Consider the following 18,392-nt stretch of genomic DNA (forward strand, 5'->3'; position numbering starts at 1 on the left):
TTTTTAACTTTTTTATGTTTATTTTTGAGAGAGAGAGAGACAAAGAACATGAGTTGGGGAGGAGCAGGGAGAGAGGGAGATACAGAATCCCAAGCAGGCTTCATGCTGTCCTTACAGAACACGATGCAGGGTTCAAACCCGTGACCAGGGAGATTATGACCTGAGCCGAAGTTAGCCACCCAGGCACCCCTCGGCTTTTACCTTTTAAACTGGAGAATAAAAATTTGTAACAAAATGTATTGATAGTATATTTATGTAATCCATAAATATCAACTTCGATAGTACTCAAAAGTGTTCTTTTTTTTTAACTTTTTTAAATGTTTATTCATTTTTGAGAGACAGAGAGAGACAGATCATGAGCAGGGAAGGGGCGGGGAGAGAGGGAGACACAGAATCCGAAGCTGGCTCCAGGCTCCGAGCTGTCAGCAGAGCCCAGCGCGGGGCTCGAACTCACGAACTGCGAGATCATGACCTGAGTCGAAGTCGGACGCTCAACCCACTGAGCCACCCGGGCTCCCCAGTACTCCAAAATATTCTTTAAGGTGGAGAGTGATCACACATTGAAGACTTGGTCTAATTTACTCTGTGATCCATTCCATGAATTCCTTTCTGGCACTTCTTGTCATCACAGATCCAGGCTGGATTCTCAACTTTTCCTCCACCATTTGCCCTCTTCTCATTTCCCGAATGTGTTAATGGAGCCCCACCTTTGCTTGCACCGGGGACCACGACCCTGTGTTCATGAGAGTACGGGTTTCCTCTTCTCCACCAGCCGTTCTTCAGTGAGGCCCCATAAAGAGCTAATTTTGCTGCTCGGTTGTTTTAGTCTGTCTTGTGCATACTTCACCTTAGCGATTGTAACCTGTTACTGCATGTTTTCTTATCAGATTATGTGCTCCTTGAATACAAGAACAGTTTTATTAATCTTAGCATTTCTTTTTTTTTTTAATTTTATTTATTTATTTATTTTTTTTTTTTTAATTTTTGGGACAGAGAGAGACAGAGCATGAACGGGGGAGGGGCAGAGAGAGAGGGAGACACAGAATCGGAAACAGGCTCCAGGCTCTGAGCCATCAGCCCAGAGCCTGACGCGGGGCTCGAACTCACGGACTGCGAGATCGTGACCTGGCTGAAGTCGGACGCTTAACCGACTGCGCCACCCAGGCACCCCTAATCTTAGCATTTCTAAGAATTGGAACAGTTCCGGATACGTTGTGGGATTTGGTGATTTTTACATTAATAATACCCTGAAGCAATGGCATAGTGTTTGTTAGATTTCTCGACTTCCCTCAAAGCCTAAAGCCAAACACACCTTCTGCAGACTGTTTTGGTAATCATGAGAAGGATTGGTTCCCATACAGCTTTTTCCATGTCACCCAATTCTGAACATTTCAGATTGAACAGAGATTCCAGGGATCGGTATCATTTAAGGATGTGACCGTGGGCTTCACCCAGGAGGAGTGGCAGTGCTTGGACTCAAGTCAGAGGTCCCTGTACAGGGACGTGATGCTGGAGAACTACAGCCACCTTGTCTCAGTGGGTAAGGACTGTTTTTATATAATTCCAAGTAGCATGTTTTGATTGTGTTAATTATGAGGCGTATAGGCTCTGTGCCGCGTTGAATGATATTTAAGATTGGAATTCAGGAGTCATTGCCGATTGACCACTTTTGGGCGCCAGGAAGGTAGTTGTGTTTACCTCTCCAGTGAAGTGTTCCGTGGCTTCTTCACCGAGCAGCTGCAGCGGCTTCCTCCTCTTCCAGAGGCCCTGAAGTCTAGGCCACCTGGTCTGAATCCTGAATGATTTCACGTTGACAGGGTCCTGTGCTACCAAACCAGAGGTGATCTTCAGGCTGGAGCAAGGAGAGGAGCCATGGATATGGGAGGAAGAATTCCCAAGCCAGAGCCTCCCAGGTGAGTGGATACATACGGCACCGATGAACATCAGGACATTTATTATCTTCCCATGATTAACCCAGGGCTGGACAACTTTGGAATGTGTTTTTAAGGTACCTGTTTAGAAGTCATAATCCAGTGAGTGACTGAGAATACTGGTTATTGGACCAAACCTCCAGATTCTGCTCTCACGAAAAATCTTCTCCTGTTAGATTCACGTTTTGAATATTCACCATTCTTACATTTGTCAACAGACCAGTCTTTGCCTCCTCCCCTTTGCCATCGTTTTCCTGCATGAGTGTGTGTTTCTCAAAGCAGTGTCAGCCTCCGACCTTACCGGCGTTGTTGCACTGCATTCCTGCTGTTCCCAGGCATTGTTTCATACACTGATTTTCCGACTCAAGTAATTTTTGAGTGCTTGCTGTTGTCTAAATTCCATCGTAGTGAGAGGCGCTTGGGTGGCTCAGTCAGTTGAGCGTCTAACTTCAGCTCAGGTCATGATCTTGCTGTCCATGCGTCGAGGCCTGCATCGGGCTCTGTGCTGACAGCTCAGAGCCTGGAGCTTGCTTCAGATTCTGTGTTTCCCTCTCTCTTGGCCCTCCCCCACTCGTGCTCTGTCTCTGTCTCTCAAAAATGAATAAACATGAAAAAAATTTTTTTGATTAAAAACAATTAATAAATGCCATAGCAGTGAAAGAATAATGTGCCAGTGACTTTATACAAGTAGCACTAGTGGCCAAGAGATACATGCAGAGGTGGTCAACATCACTAACGTGAGGGACATGCACCCCCGAGCCACATCACACCATTTAGAATGGCTAGCACCAAGAAGACGAGAGAGAACAAGTGTTGGCGAGGATGAGGAGAAAAGGGAACTCTTGTGCACTGTCGGTGGTGGTGATGTAAATTGGTTCACCTACTGTGGAAAAGGGTGTGGAGATTCCTCAAGCAGTTAAATATAGAACTGTCCTAGGATCCCGCAGTTGTACTTGGGAACATACCCGAAGAAAATGAAAAGAGGATATCGAAGAGAATATACACATTCTTGTGTATCACGGCCTTATTCACAATAGCCAGATCTGGACACAATCTGCGTGCTCGTCAGTTCATGAATGGCTAAAGAAAGAAAAGAGAGTAGTACTATTCGGTCATGAGAAATGACATCTTGCCACTTTAAGAGAAAGACAGTTACCGTATGGTGTCACTTATATCTGGAATCTGGAAAAGGCAAACTCATGATAACAGAGGGTACTGTGGTGGTTCCCAGGCGATGGGGTGTGGGAAAGGAGTGATGGCACAAGATCGGAAGAGTACTAAGTAAGCCTAGAGATAGCGGATACCATATCAAGAATGCAGACAGTATCGTATTGTGATAACCACACTTGCCAAGACACCAGAACTGAATCGTTCCAGTCACTAATAAGACATGGGAATTGTGTAACATAATAAAGGTGCTGATTACTGGTACAGTAGCAGTCATAATACAGTTTATAATTGTCTGAAACTAACATGTGCACCTTGAATTTATATAGTTATATGTCTCGTGCATTTAAAAAGTAGCACTAGGGGCGCCTGGGTGGCGCAGTCGGTTAAGCGTCCGACTTCAGCCAGGTCACGATCTCGCGGTCCGTGAGTTCGAGCCCCGCGTCAGGCTCTGGGCTGATGGCTTGGAGCCTGGAGCCTGTTTCCGATTCTGTGTCTCCCTCTCTCTCTGCCCCTCCCCCGTTCATGCTCTGTCTCTCTCTGTCCCAAAAATAAATAAAAAAACGTTGAAAAAAAAAAATTTAAAAAGTAGCACTAGAAAGAGATACTTCTGCGTATTAACGCTGTGTAGTGGTAAAAAATGACCATGGAAATTAGAGCAGAGTTAAATTGTGCTGCTTTAAGAAGAGTAGCCAGTGGAGACCTAAAGTAGGAGATCAGCCACCATTAGAGCCGGATTTGAGTGAAATGTTTGTGTGAGTTGGGCGGTTTCTGCCTCTTCTCAGCAAGGGGAATAGCACCCACTAAGCCAATGAGCAGGAATGTGTTTGGTGTTTTTTGGGAAATAGCAAAAAAAAAAAAAAAAAGTAAAATGGCCAAAGGGGAGTGAGTGATTGATGAGTGTGGGACAGGAAATGACGTCAGGCAGTTGTGGTCCACAAGGTAAATATCATAAATCTTATTAAAGATTTTAATATTATCCTTATTAGTATATTTTGGTTAACAAGCAATGTGTGGTTTATGTTTATAAGATCTTTCTCGCCCCTGGAGAAGATATTGGGAAGAGCATAAGCACTACAGATGTCGCTAGAGGACGCTTGTCGTTTTCCTTTAGGGTGATTATGGTCAGTCCAGATTGGAAGGCATGGAGGTAACGAGAGGAGGGTGGATTCTCTGTGTGTCGGGAAGAAGAGTAACAGAAAGGGAAGAGAGGGTGGGACTTGAAGGATTTTAAAGAATAATGGTTGAAAACTTCCCAAGTTGGGCAGTAGAGCTAAAAGTACTCATTGAAGAATCTGCATGAACTGTAAGTAAGAAAAACGCAAAGGGATCCACGCCAATGGCATGTCATGTTTACATTTCTAAAAACAAGAGAATGTTTCAAAGTAGCCAGAGAGAAACATCTCCTTTTCTTTGGAAATGATAGTGGATGTTTCAGTCAAAAGCATGGAAGCTAGAGGGAAACGATGCCTTTTTTTCTGAGTACTGAAGGAAGAGAACTTTCAGACAAAACTGGTATCTTATGAACATATATTCATGAAAGGAGAGCTGAAGTTATCATACAAAGGAAAACTAAGAGAAAATGTTGGGAAACCTTTTACTTATTTATTAAAAAAATTTTTTGTAACATGTATTTACTTTTGAGAAACAGAGAAAAAGCACAAGCAGGAGAGGAGCAGAGAGAACGGGAGACACAGAACCCAAAACAGGCTCTAGACTCTGAGCTGTCAGCACATAGCCCGACATGGGGCTCAAGCTCACAGACCATGAGATTGTGGCCTGAGCCAAAGTCAGACGCTCAACCCACTGTCCCAGCCAGGTGTCCCTAGCAAACTTAACTTGTAAAATGGCTAGAGGAACTCCTCTGAATAGAAAGGAAATAACACAAGAATGTTGGAACTTCAGAAAAGAATGAACATCGGAAGTGGAAAAAATAAGGATAAATATAATGGAGTTTCCTTCTCATTATTTTCTGAAATCATATTTGATTGTTGAAGCAAAATGTAGAAATATCCTATGATTTGATGCTCCATGTGTGGGGAAAATATATAATTCCATTTAAAAGATATAATAAAGGGATTTGGATGGAATTGAAGTTTTACATTTCCCTTGAGTTGGTAAAATGTTGATCTGAGAAGAATGTGATGAATCATATATGTGCCTTTTACCTAGAAATGGACTCAAATACCTCGAGCAACCACCAAAAAAATGTATGAAGTGGTACACTTAGAAATACTCTCAAGTAGTTACCTGTATAATCCTTGGCAAAATATTAGCAAGTAGAAAACAGTGGTGTATAAACAGAATCCTACACCGTGACTGAGTGGTTTATATTCAGAGCATGTAAAAGTGGTTCAGCATTCCAGAAACAATCAGTATAATGTACCATAGGCTGACAAAGATGCTGTTATACATAAAATTGCTTTATTAATTTCCTTTCAGATTGTTGATTGCAGTTGCATAGAAACCCACCTGATTTGGGGGTGGTTATATTGTGGCTTACGGCTTTTCTGAATTTATTTATTACCTCGAGTGGCCTTTTTGTAAATTCCTAGGGATGATTTGTAGTTAGAGGGAACTTTTCCACTCTTTCTTTAAGGCCAAAGAATTGTTTCCTTAATCCCAAAAGCAGATGGTCGCTCTTGGAAGAAAAACTACAAATAATTCTTAGGAATATAGATGCAGAACTCCAAATAAAGTCCAACGCTGTAGGAAAAGAAATATATGCCATGCCGAATTAGGATTTATTCCAAACCTGCAAGCTCATTCAACATTCAAAAATCAATGAACATAATCCATCCCATCAGTAAACTGCAGAAAGAAAAATTGTATGATCCTATCAATTGATGCAGAAGAAGCATTTAACAGAATCCATGTATGATTACAATTCAGCAAACTAGGAATAGAGAATTTCCTCAAGTTGATGAAAAACATCTACCAAAAAATCTGTTAACATCACATATAATAAAGAGAAACTGGATGCTTTCTCTCTAAGATCAGGAGCAAGTCAGGGCCATCCAGTTTCACCACTCTTATTTGACATCATAGTAGAAATCTTAGGTAATGCAACAAAACAGATATGAAAGGTGACAAGGGAAGAAATAAAACTCCTCTTTTTGCAGAGATTCAATTGTCTAAGAATCCTAAAGTGGCACACTCCTACAACATAGAAGTCATTTATAGGAAAGTTGCGAGATACAAGCTTAATATTCAATAGGCATTTGCCTTATTAATAGTTTAGTTGTAGTTGTCTTTGTATTGGTGAGTTGTAAGCGTTCTTTACATATTCTGTATATCAGTCCCTAATTAGGTATGTAGTTTGCAAGTATTTTCTCCTGTTTCTGGGTTGTCATTTTACTATTTTATCTGTGCGCTCTGCAGCAAAAGAGTTTTTTGTGTCATGAAATACAGGTTATCTGTTCTGTCTTTTGTCACTATTGGTTTTGGTGTTGTATCTAAAAGGGCTGTGTCTATCCCAAGGACAGAAAGATTCATTCCTATATTTTCTTTAAGTAAATGGTTGTTACATTTAGGTCTGTTACCCACTTTTGTGTATGTTGTGAGAAAAGAGTATAATTGTTTTGCATGTAGATATCTAATTGCCTCAGCATCAGTTGTTGATAAAGGTGTGTGTGTGTGTGTGGTCTTGACAATACATCGTTTTGATATACACACACACTCACGCATCCATTTCTCCTACCCCCAAACCCATACCTCTGTCAACCGACAGTATGTTCCCTGGATCTGTAACATCACTGTGTTTGTGTTTTTCATTTCTCAAATTCCATGTAAGCAAGATCAAACAGTATTAGTCTTCCTTTGTCTGACTTCTGTGACTTTGCATAATGCCCTCGGGATCCATCCATGGTGTCCCCAAATGGCAAGATTTCATTAATTTTTATGACTGCGTAATATTCCACATGTATATCATATTTATAATATGTATATATACATAATACATACATATGTAAAACATACAAAATATAGTATGCATAATGTGTTTAACTTATAACTATGTATTCTTCATTTGTTTATATAGTGCTACAGTGAAAAAACATGTGTATGTCTTTTGAGGCTAGTGTTTTCATTTTCTTCAGATATATACCCGGAAGTGGAATTACTGGATCACATAATAGTTCTATTTTTAATGTTTTGAGGAACTGCCATGTTGTGTTCTATGGTGGCAGCACAGTTCACCCTCCCACGAAGAGTACCTAAGGGTTTCCTTGTCTTCATATCCTTATAAACACTTGTTATGTTTTGTCTTTTTGAGAATAGTCATTTCGGTAGGTGTGAAGTGCTATCTCATTGTGGTTTTGATTTGCATTTCCCTGATGATGAGTGTCGTAGAGTACTTTCTTCAAGTACCTGTTGGCCATCTGTATGTCTTCTTTGGAAAAATGTCTATTCATATCTTCTGCCCATTTTAAATCAAATTTGATTTTTCTTATTGAGTAATATTAGTTGTGTTTTGGACATTAACCCCTTATCAGATAAATGGTTGCAAATAGTTTCTCCCATTCAGTGGATTGTCTTTGATTTTATTGATGGTCTGCTTTGCTTTTTAGTTTGATGCAGTCCCACGTGCTCATTTTTGCTTTTGTTGCCTTTGTATTTAGGGTCAAATACAAAAACTTATTGCCGAGATTGATGTGTAGCCTACTGCCTGTTTTCTTCGAGGACTTTCATAGTTTCAGGTTTTGTGTTCCAGTCTTCAATCCATTTTGAGTTAGAGTTTGTGTATGGTGCAAGATAGCGGTTTAATTTTACTCTTTTGCATGTGGCTGTCCGTATTTCCTAACACCGTTTATTGAAGTGGTGACTGTTTCCCTATTGTATATTCTTGGCCCCTTTGTCGTAGATTAGTTGACTTAGATGTGGGTTTATTCCTGGACTCCCTGTTCTCTTGCAAGGATCCGTGTGTCTGGATTTATGCCAATAGCATACTGTTTTGATTACAGTAGCTTTTTGGTATAGTTTGAAATCAGCAAGCATGCTACCTTCTGCTTTCTTGTTCTGTCTAGTTGATTTCTAGTTTCATGCAGGAAAGATGCTTGATTGGGTTTGGGTCTTCTTAAATTTGCTAGGATTTGTTTTTTTGTCTTAATATATGGTCCATCCTTGAAAATTGTTCATGTGTACTTGAGAATTTTTCTTTGTGGATGAAATGTCTGTAAATCCGTCTGGTCTAATGGGGCATTTTAGGACAATGTCAATTTTAAGTTGACAACAACTGAAGATTGTACATATTCTAAAGTTATGTGTTTGTATCCCCCCCTCCTTGTTTTATAGTTTTGATGTCAATTCTTGTATCTTTTAATCTTCTGTATGTCTTAACTAATGATTATAAGTAATTATGGTTATTTTTTGTACTTTGGTCTTTTATGTTTCATACTGCTTTTGTAAGTGATTAACCCACTGTCTTCACAACATTAGGATATTCTGAATTTCCCTATATATTTGTTTTTACCAGTGAGATTTATACTTTAATATGTTTTCGTGTTGCTAATTTGTATTCTTTTGTTTCAGCTTAAAGAAGTCCCTTTAACATTTCTTGTGAGGCTTTTCCGGTGTTGGTGAATTCTGGCTTTTGTTTGGGAAACTCATTTATTTGTCCTTTGATTCTAAATGACAGCTTTGCTGTGTATTGTTGTCCAGTAAAGGTTTTTCTTTTCCCATTCTTTGAATATACCGTGCCACTGCCTTCTGACTGGAAAAAGTTTCTGCTGAAGGATCTGATAATCTTACGAGAGTTCCCTTTTCTGGAACCAGTTATGGATTTTTTTGCTACTTTTAACATTCTCTCCATGTCTTTAATTTCTGGCACTCCATCTCATAATGTTTTTGGTGTGGGTTTTTTGAATTCATCTTACATGGAAATTTCTGGGCTTCCTGGATATGGATTTCTTTTTTTCCCCCCAATTTGGGGAAGTTTTCGGCTATTATTTCTCTCAGGGAATTTTCTGCCCCTTTCTTTTTCATCCCCTTTTGTGATTTCTATAATGCAAATGTTGGTCTGCTGTATATTGTCTCATATGTCTCTTAAGCTGTGTTCACTTTTTCCCCTGCTCTCATTGGGTGAGTTCCACTGTCTGACTGCAGATTACTGATTCATTCTGCCTCATTGTTCTGCTATTGAATTCCTCTAGTATTTTTCAGTTGCCTTACTGTATTTTCTGTTTGGTACTTTCTTGTACTTTCTTCATGTTGAGGTTCTCACCGTGTTCATCTGTTTTCTCCTGAGTTCAATGAGCATCTTTATGACTATTATTTTGAACTCCTATTAGGTAAATCACTTGTGTCCATTCCATTAAGGACTTATTCTTAGGTTTTTTCTTGTTCTTTCGTTTTGAACACACATTTCTTTGTGCATTTTTCTTGATTGTCTGTGTTGGTTTGTGTTCATTAGATAAAACAGCCACCTCTCCTAGTATTGGAAGCATGGCCTGGTGTAGGTGATGAACCTTGTCATTCGACCCTGACTTAGCTCTTGGTTGCCTGTCAAATTTTCATGTTGTCTAACCAGCCTCTTTTATTTGTAGTGGCTTTCAGTAGTTGAGGGTGTTCCAAGACCTGTCACTGTCCCAAGGGGAGGATCTCACTCAGCATCTAGATTCAGGCTGATTGGAAGGGAGATCTTCAGACGGTATCTCTTAAAGTATGCAAATATGTACAGGCCTGTGAGACCGGAAGCAGAAGTGATGCTGGCCACCAGAGCTGGGGAACCTAAAAGTGTTCACTAGTAGTAGGCGCCCAAGTATGGTGGAGGAGTATACACACTGCTTTCCAGAAGACCCTGGCGAGCTGGAGTGAGGCAGAGGGAGAACGCGGAGAGAAGATACCCTCCAGCTCGAGTGAATCAGAGGGAGAGTGCACTGTTGGTGCTCACTTACCATCGTCGGATGATAAACCCGCCTTGCGTTAGTAGGATAAATCTCACGGGGTCTTTGTGTGCAATCCTCGTAATGTGTTATTCGATAACATTTGCTAGTATTGTGCAGAGTATCTGTGGGTCTGTATTCCAAAGATGTTGCTCTTAGTTGTTTTAGACATTGAACTGTAGTCGTCTTCTCTCATCATGTCTGAGTTTAGTGCCGATGTAATATAAGGCTCATATAATTAGGTGGGAGGTGTTCTTTTCTGTTGTTTGCAGGAGTGTTTGAATAATTAATATTATCATTTAAACGAGTTTAAAAATTCACCAGTGAAACCATCTGGACCTGGGCTTCCTTTATGGGCAGTTTTCAAATGACTGCAGTGTGTTTACTTCTTACACTTTTTTTCAGATACCTTATTTCTTCTTGAGTTGTTATATTTTTTCCGATTCTAGGAATTTTTGTATTTCAGCCAAGTTATCAAATTAGTTGAAAACATTCACTTACATTTTGTTTTTGTAGCGTAGAAAACATTCCAGGTTTGTAATGTGAGTACATTCTATCCCTAGCGTGTGTACTGTCTTTATTCCACAGCTTCAGTAATTTATTTTTTTTGGAAACATTTATTTGTTTGTTTTTGAGAGAGTGCACATGAGAGTGAGCAGGTGAGGGGCAGAGCGAAAGGTAGACAGAGAATCCCGAGCAGGCTCCACGCTGCCAGCACAGAGCCCAATGCAGGGCTCAGTCACGCGAATCATGAGATCATGATCTGAGCCGAAATCAAGAGTTGAATGCTCAACTGATTAAGCCACCCACCCAGGCGCCCCATAACTTCAGTAGTTTGACTGTTATGTCTCTTATTTCCATGTCAGCCTATAGTTTAGTCAGGTTTATTGATATTTTTAAAAGAGTCATCTATTGCCATTCTTTTCTGGTTTATTAATTTTTACTCTTCTCTCATTTCCCATCCCTGCTTGCTTTGGATTTATATTACTTTTTTTCCCCATTGTTATCAGTTGTATAAGGCAGATTATTGATTTGGGATTGTTCTTTTTTAATGTGGTTTTTGCAGGATAAATTGACTTCTAAGTACTGTAGTACTGTTTTGTGTGTGTCTCAAGTTTTTGTATATTTGGTCTTCATTTTTACTCAAAGTGTTTTCTTAAATTTCCTGGATATTTTTCCCCTCTATTTTATTCAGAGATGCATTGTTTAATGTCCTCTTTGTGAGTTTTCAAAATTCCTTTATATGATTGATGTATAATTTCCTTCCATTTTGGTGGGAGAACCTTTTAAAATGTATTCTGGGGAACCTTTCGTATGTACTTCTGAAGAATGTGTAATCCTCTCTTTTTGCGTGGAGTGTCTTATATATATTTGTTAGTCTGGTTACCTGATAGTGTTATTTTTATCTTTTTTTCCTCCTATTTTTATTCTAGCAGTTTTTTTATCCATTACTTAATGTGGAATTTTAAAGTCTTTAATTATTGTTGTGTGTATTTTTCCTTTGAATTTTGTCAGTATTTGCTCTAGTCTCATCGTCAGCAACATAGAATTATGTGGATTTACGTCTCCTTTACTGATGGACTGTTTTCATTATGTAATGTCCCACTTTATCTCTAATAACGTGTTTTGTGTTAAAGTATATTTTGTCAGATATTAATATAGTTCATTAATTTATTCATTAATATGAATTCATTAATTCATTAATATTCATTAATATTAATTAATTCATTAATAGGAATCTAAGTGTGTCTCATGTAGACAGCTTGTGTTTGGGACCTGACAATTACTGCTTTTTGATTGGATTTCTAAATCCATTCCCAGTTTTCTGTTATTGATATGACTGGATTTACTCTTGCCATTTTGCGTTTTGTGTTTATCTGCCTTATGCCTTTTTGGACCCATAGTTCAAACAAGTACCTTGTTTTTCATTAAGTGAATGTGTTTTAGCATAGTATTTAAATTCTTCAATGACCTTTTCACTTAGTTATTTTCGTAATGGTTGTTATTAAAATTTCCCTAAGAAATTCACCCTAACAGACTCCACTTCAGATTTATACCCCCTCATCTACAGTGAAATATAGAAATGTATTCATATATAGTTCTATTTCTTCTACTCTATTTTTGTGATATTACTTGTATACATAGTAGATCTGTATATGTTTAAATTCCAACAATACATTGTTGAATTACTACTTTATGTTCTGAGATCAAGACCTGAGCTGAGATTGAGATCAAGAGTCAGGTGTTTAACCGGCTGAGCCACCCAAGTGCTCCTCTTCTCTTACTTTTGGGTTTTGTTTTCTCTTTCCTAGTTTTTAAAGGTGGACACAGCTGTAGTAATTGAAAACTTTCTTACTTAACACAAGTATATTTTTGTGTGTATGTATGTATCTCTAATACAAATACATATGTGAAATTTCTTTTTTTGGAATACGTATTATAAAGTATATTTAAGATATGTATATATTTCATACATTGAATTTTGTATATATGTGTGTACACACATCTAACACACACGTATTAAATTTGTGTCAGATAAGATGGACTATCACAAACTAATGGCCAACACAAGTACATTTTTGTGTGTATGTATATATCTCTAGCATAAATACATATGTGAAATTTCTTTTATATGGAGTATGTATTATATACAACATATTTAATATATGATGTATAAATTTCATGTGTGTGTACACACACATATATCTAACACACCTCTATGAAATTTGTGTCGGATAAGGTGACCATCACAAATTAATGGCTTCAGCTGCTTCCTGTTTAAGAATCTAGAAAAAAAAGGAACAAATTAAATCCATAGTAAGCAGAAGAAAGGAAGTAATAAAGATAAAAAGTGATGTAATTCAAATCAGAGGAATAAATGAGAAAATTAGTGAAACCAAAAGCTGGTTCTTTTAAGGCCAGTAAAATTGACAGACATCTAGATTTGACAAATTATTATTTTTTTTAATGTTCATTTAGTGCAAGCAGGGGAGTTGCAGAGAGAGAGGGAGACGCAGAATCCGAAGCAGGCTCCAGGCTCTGGGTTGTTGGCACAGAGCCCAACGCTGGGCTCTCACTCACAAACTGCCAGATCATGATCTGAGCTGAGGTCAGACGCTTAACCAACTGAGCCCCCTAGGTGCCCTGAGACAAATTATTAATGTCAAGAATAGGAGTGGCAATATCACCAAATATTCTACAGATACTACAAGTCAAATAAGGAAATATTATGCCTCTAACTTTATGAATTCAACGTTTAGATGAAATGGACAGTTTCCTTCAAAAAAACAACTACTAAAGCTCACTTCAGAAGAAATAGATAGCTATTCCGCAAAGAAGACCCAGGGGCTTCATTAGTGAGTTCTGCCACATGTGGAATAACACAAGTTTTACTAAACTCTTCAAGAAAATCCAGGAAAAAAGGTATACTAATTCATTCGTAGGCCAGCATTTTCCTAACACTGAAAATGGAGAAAGACAGTACAGGCATACCTAGGGATACGTTAACAAATTTCAGAACCTATGTGGAAAATTTTTAAAGAGATAATTTTGATGAAACTCATTTTCATGATAGCTATACCTCTGATTATGGAGGATTTTGTAGTGAAGGGAGGAGTTTTGTGTAGCCCAGAAGCACATAGATATTTGCAAGCTGTTGCTCCTCTTGAATGGATTATATGATGGGTGATGTATCATTGGAGGGTTTTCCTGAGTGTGATCATGTCTTCATTCTTAGGAAATACATGCTGACATGTTTGAAATAACAGGTCATGATGTCTGCACTTAAACCAAATAGTTCATGGTCAGAAAGCCTTTATATAAAGCAAATGTGGCAAAAATTTAACAATTTGTGAATCTAGGTGGAAAGGATGCAAGTGCGTGTTTTATGGCTCAGGCAAACTCGATATTTTGTTTCTTATGTGGAAATTATTCTATTTACATTTTGTTTCTTCCAAGATAAATTTGGTAAGTGGTATTTTGTTAGTAAATTAGTTGCTACATTTCTTGCAGATGTATTTGTATCAAGTTGAACAAAAATAGCCTTTAGGATTTTTTCGTACCATGTTTCAATGGTAGTTTCTTCCTTAATTTTTTTCTCAGTTTGCACACTTGAGATTTCATTCCCTTGTTTTTGTTGAAGAGGTTAGCCTATGATTTGCCTCCTTTGTTTCTTTGCAAAGAACCAGCTTTTTTTTTCAGACTTTATTTATCTCTACACTCAAGTGGGGCTCAGACTCCCAACCCCGAGCTCCAGAGCTGCACACTCCACCACCTGAGCCCGCCAGGTGACCCCCAAAGAACCAGCTTTTTGACTTACCACTTACTCTACTGTTTTTCTGTTTTTTGTTCATTAACTTGTTTTTTTTTTTAATGTTTATTTATTTCTGAGTTTTGAGAGAGAGCACGATCAGGGGATGGGCAGAGAGAGAGACACACACACACAGAATCTGAAGCAGGCTCCAGGCTCTGAGCTGTCAGCACAGAGCCTGACATGGGGCTCGAACTCACCAACCGTGAGATCGTGACCTGAGCCGAAGTCGGACGCCTAACCAACTGAGCCACCCAGGCACCCCTGTTTCATTAACTTCTAATCTAAGTAAATTGTCCAAAGGTGAAAAAAGACCTGATGCACATATTCAGAGGGACCATCAGGAACCTGGGAAAACTGACCTGGCATGGTTCACTCTAAGATATGCTTTACTAAAACTACTGGACCTTAAACACAGAAGGCTCGAACTCATGTACTGTGAGATCATGACCTGAGCCAAAATCAGTAGTTAGATCCTAAGCTGACTGAGCCACTCAGGTCCCCTTATCCATATTATTTTAAATTTATTCTTGTATTCATGTGTTTCTGCCTTTATTGCTTCCCTCTTTGTGCTACTTCTTTCTTTTATATTACTGTTGCCTTTTTCTAGTCTTTTACTTTTTGAGTTAAGGATTCACTTGTTTTTCATTCTTTTTCACCGATGCAAAACATTTAATGCTGTGAAATCTCTGATCCGTATATGTGTCCCACATAGACTCGTAAGTAATATTTTCACTAGTTTTTTTGGTTTAGAACTTCGGCTTTGGTTTGTTTCCTTTTTCACCAAAGAGCAGTTTACTAGAGGATTGTTTGCTTTTGAAGTCCTGATGGAAGAAGCTTGTTCTTCCCCAATAACAACTTCTTTTTTTAAAAATATTTTTTAATGTTCATTTATTTTTAAGAGAGAGAAAAGGGCGGAGCATGAGCTGGGGAGGGGCAGAGAGAAAGGGAGACATAGAATCCGAGGCAGCCTCCAGGCTCTGAGCTGTCAGCACAAAGCCCGACGCGGAGCTCCAACCCACGAACTGTGAGATCACGACCTGAGCCAAAGTCAGACGTTTAATCGACTGAGCCACCAGGCGCCCCATTCCTGAATAAGTTCTAGTTTTAGTGCATTGTTCCCTGAGCATGTTACCTTTATCAGGTTTTTTTTTTTAATGTTTTGTGCACCCTTGAGATATAAGTATATTTTGTATTATAAGTTTTAATATTAGAAAATTACATATGGGTCATAATACAAGTCTTCCTGATGTCGTTGCATCTTCTACACCCCGACATTGTGCTTTCTGGTCGCTCTTGAGATACTCTTTTTATCAGTGTGTTTTATTTTTTTCCTTGCTTCTCTGAGTTCTTCATGAAGGTTGTTTGGTCTTTCGATACTCCTCTCTGTTATTTGTACATTCAAAGTGTGGATGTTAGCCTTGTAAAGTGTTTTGTTTTTGGTTTTGGTTTTTTGGGTTATTTGTCCATCCTGCTAACTAGATTCTATCTGTTTCCTTACTGTTTCCCTTTGCCTGGAATAATATTGACCATTCCTTTGTTTTTAGCTTTTTGAGTCATTTTCTGTCAGTGTGTTTCCCCTTTGCAGCAGAGATTTGATATTTGTAACCCATTTGAAGTCATTTTATTAAGTGGTGAGTTAAGCCCATTCACATTTACTACCAGGATTCCTGTCTGGTCTCATATCTGTCATTTTGTTAACATTTCATGAGTATCGTATTCCCTGAACCATTCTGTTTCGTCTTTTTGTTCATTTTGAAGGAGTCCATTAGAAACTTTAGATGTTTTTGTTCTAGTGGTTACTTTTACAGTAACGTCTTTTATACTGGCTTTAGTTGCTCATTTCCTTATTTAACCTTCCATTTGGTTTTCAGCTTTTAGTGACCGTTAGAGTGTTTAGTGACCTTCTTTAGACTATTCCATGGCTCTCACTTAGCTTACTGTTATTTCTTCTCCTTTTTCCTGTTTCCTATAGGCTTTTATAGTTGCATTATTTCTGCTTCACTGGAATATATAGCATTTATATATATTACTCTTATATTCTTATCCTCAACTTTCTTTTGGTCTTAGTCCTACACTGCTCAGCTTTTCTGCCAGTGTTTCCTATCAAATCTCGGTTGCTTGAAGTTTGTCCTCTTCTAGAAGGTTCCGTGATTACATTATTACCTGATTTCTTGAATCTCTAATATGATCGACCTCTTCCCAGAGCCTGGATACTTTTAAAGGATCACGTGGCTGGGTATACAACCCTTGACGTCTACTTGGTTATTTGTTGAAAAGGTTGCTGCACTGACCTCACTTTGTTTATTGGTGACAGAGTCTCTTGCCCAATCTACATGTTTGTTTGCTTATTGAGACTTGATCTTTCTGTCCAGAGGAGACTTCTTCACTTTTAAGGTTTACAGTTTCCTTAAAGCATGTCTTAGGAAGGGCTGTTTCAGGTCAGCTTTCCTGACGGAAAAGGAAAGTTCATGGTGGTCCTTAAAATATGCGGGTAAGATCTCTTTTTATTTCTGGGCAATTTTCTTAGATAATGGTTTTTAATACTGTATTTATTCCATTGTTTTCTTTTTTTCTCTTTAGAGACTACAGTCACACATATAATTTTAATTAAAAACATGTATTTTATTATTTTGTAGATCACCTGCTTTATCCAGAACTTTCTCTGTGATCCAGTTTTCTTTCTTTGGTTTTATTGTCATTCTTTTTTCTGCTCTATTGTCATGTCTTTTTTCCATGCTGTTTATTAAAATTTCATTCAAGTCTCTTTTCTCTTCATGCTTCCTATGAGTTGTCCTGACCCGCTCTGACAAAACACCACAGAGTGGGTGGCCTATGTAGCAGAAATTTATTTTTTACTCATCTGGAGGTTGTAAGGCAGGATGAAGGTGCCTGCAGGGTGCCTTCTGGTGAGCCCTCTCTCTCCAGCTTGTGGCTCTCTCCTCACATGGCTTTTTTTCTGTGCACACAGGGAGAGCAGGCAAGTGCTGGTATCTCTTCGGCTTCTGATCAGGAGGTCATTCCTATCCGATAAGTGCTACACCCTGATGACGTAATTCAAACCTTAATTAGCCTCCTTAAAGGCTGTGTCTCCGGATGCAGTGACATGGGGGATTAGGGCTTCAGCATACGAGTTTGGGAGGGGGACAGCTGAGCTCATAACCAGGTTCTTACAATTTGAGTCATATTCTAAGATCACTCTGGCCTTTTTACAATTGAATTCCTCACCCGATCAGCCCTTGCCTCCATAGTTCCCATTAATACTCCAAGTCCCTTGTGTTGGGAGTTCTCGGTGGTCTGAGCTGTCATCTGTCAGAACGAAGATGTCTGCTCCATATTTTCCGTCTCACGGTGGGACTTCTCCTTTGAGGGAGTGATTTTATTTGCATTTAATTATCTATACGTTCTAGGGGCGCCTGGGTGGTTCAGTCCGTTGAGCGTCTGACTTCAGCTCAGGTCAGGATCTTAACGGTTCGTGAGTTGGAGCCCCATGTCGTGCTCTGTGCTACGAGCTTGGAGCCTGGAGCCTGCTTCAGATTCTGTGTATCCCTCTCTCTCTGTCCCTTCCTCGCTCACACTCTGTTTCCCTGTCTCTCTCTCAAAAATAAGTAAGTATTTAAAACAAAGGACTTTAATTATCTCTAAGTTCTCTGTCTCTTCCTCTACGTGTAGTTGCCACGGGCTCAAGCTCTTTCTATAGATGTGAGCTCTTTTATCAGTTTCTTCTGTGTTAAATGTTTATTTCCTCAGTGGTGGTTTGAAGTCAGTAGTATTTTGTATTTCCCAGTTATGCTGAAGTCACGGGTTGTCGATTGGTCATTTTATTTGCTCTCCGTATGTTGATCTTTAGAGGTATTTGGAGGATAGATGGAGGCGTTCCAAATTTAGTAGCTGCCGTTACTCCTCAGACGTCGGAATGCAGATGTATGGTTGTAGTAGTTTCCTCTCCTTTCTTCCACCATGCCAGGCCTTTTGTTTCTTGTTTCCATTTTCGTATTTTCATGTCCAACAGAAGAAATCGAAAAAATAAGTACTTATAGTTATTTTCTTCCCTGGGGACTAGACAAGAAATCAAAATCCACTAAAACATAGGGCATTTGTATA

General features: G+C 38.9%; 1 protein-coding gene across 8 annotated transcripts in view; it reads left to right on the plus strand.

The window, feature by feature from the left end:
• LOC102954361 (zinc finger protein 37A) overlaps positions 1–18,392 on the plus strand; it is a 145,427-nt gene that overhangs the window by 84,550 nt on the left and 42,485 nt on the right. For 5 of the 8 annotated variants that reach the window (XM_042959788.1, XM_042959783.1, XM_042959786.1 and 2 more), the window contains exons 3-4: positions 1,396–1,540; positions 1,818–1,913. The exons of the other annotated variants lie outside the window; for them this stretch is intronic. In XM_042959788.1, the coding sequence (XP_042815722.1) occupies positions 1,396–1,540; positions 1,818–1,913 (241 nt within the window). The remainder of the gene's footprint in view (positions 1–1,395; positions 1,541–1,817; positions 1,914–18,392) is intronic. 8 annotated transcript variants of the gene reach the window in all.

The sequence above is a fragment of the Panthera tigris genome, chromosome D2 (genome assembly GCF_018350195.1).
Source record: "Panthera tigris isolate Pti1 chromosome D2, P.tigris_Pti1_mat1.1, whole genome shotgun sequence".
In the NCBI taxonomy this organism is placed as follows: Eukaryota; Metazoa; Chordata; class Mammalia; order Carnivora; family Felidae; genus Panthera; species Panthera tigris.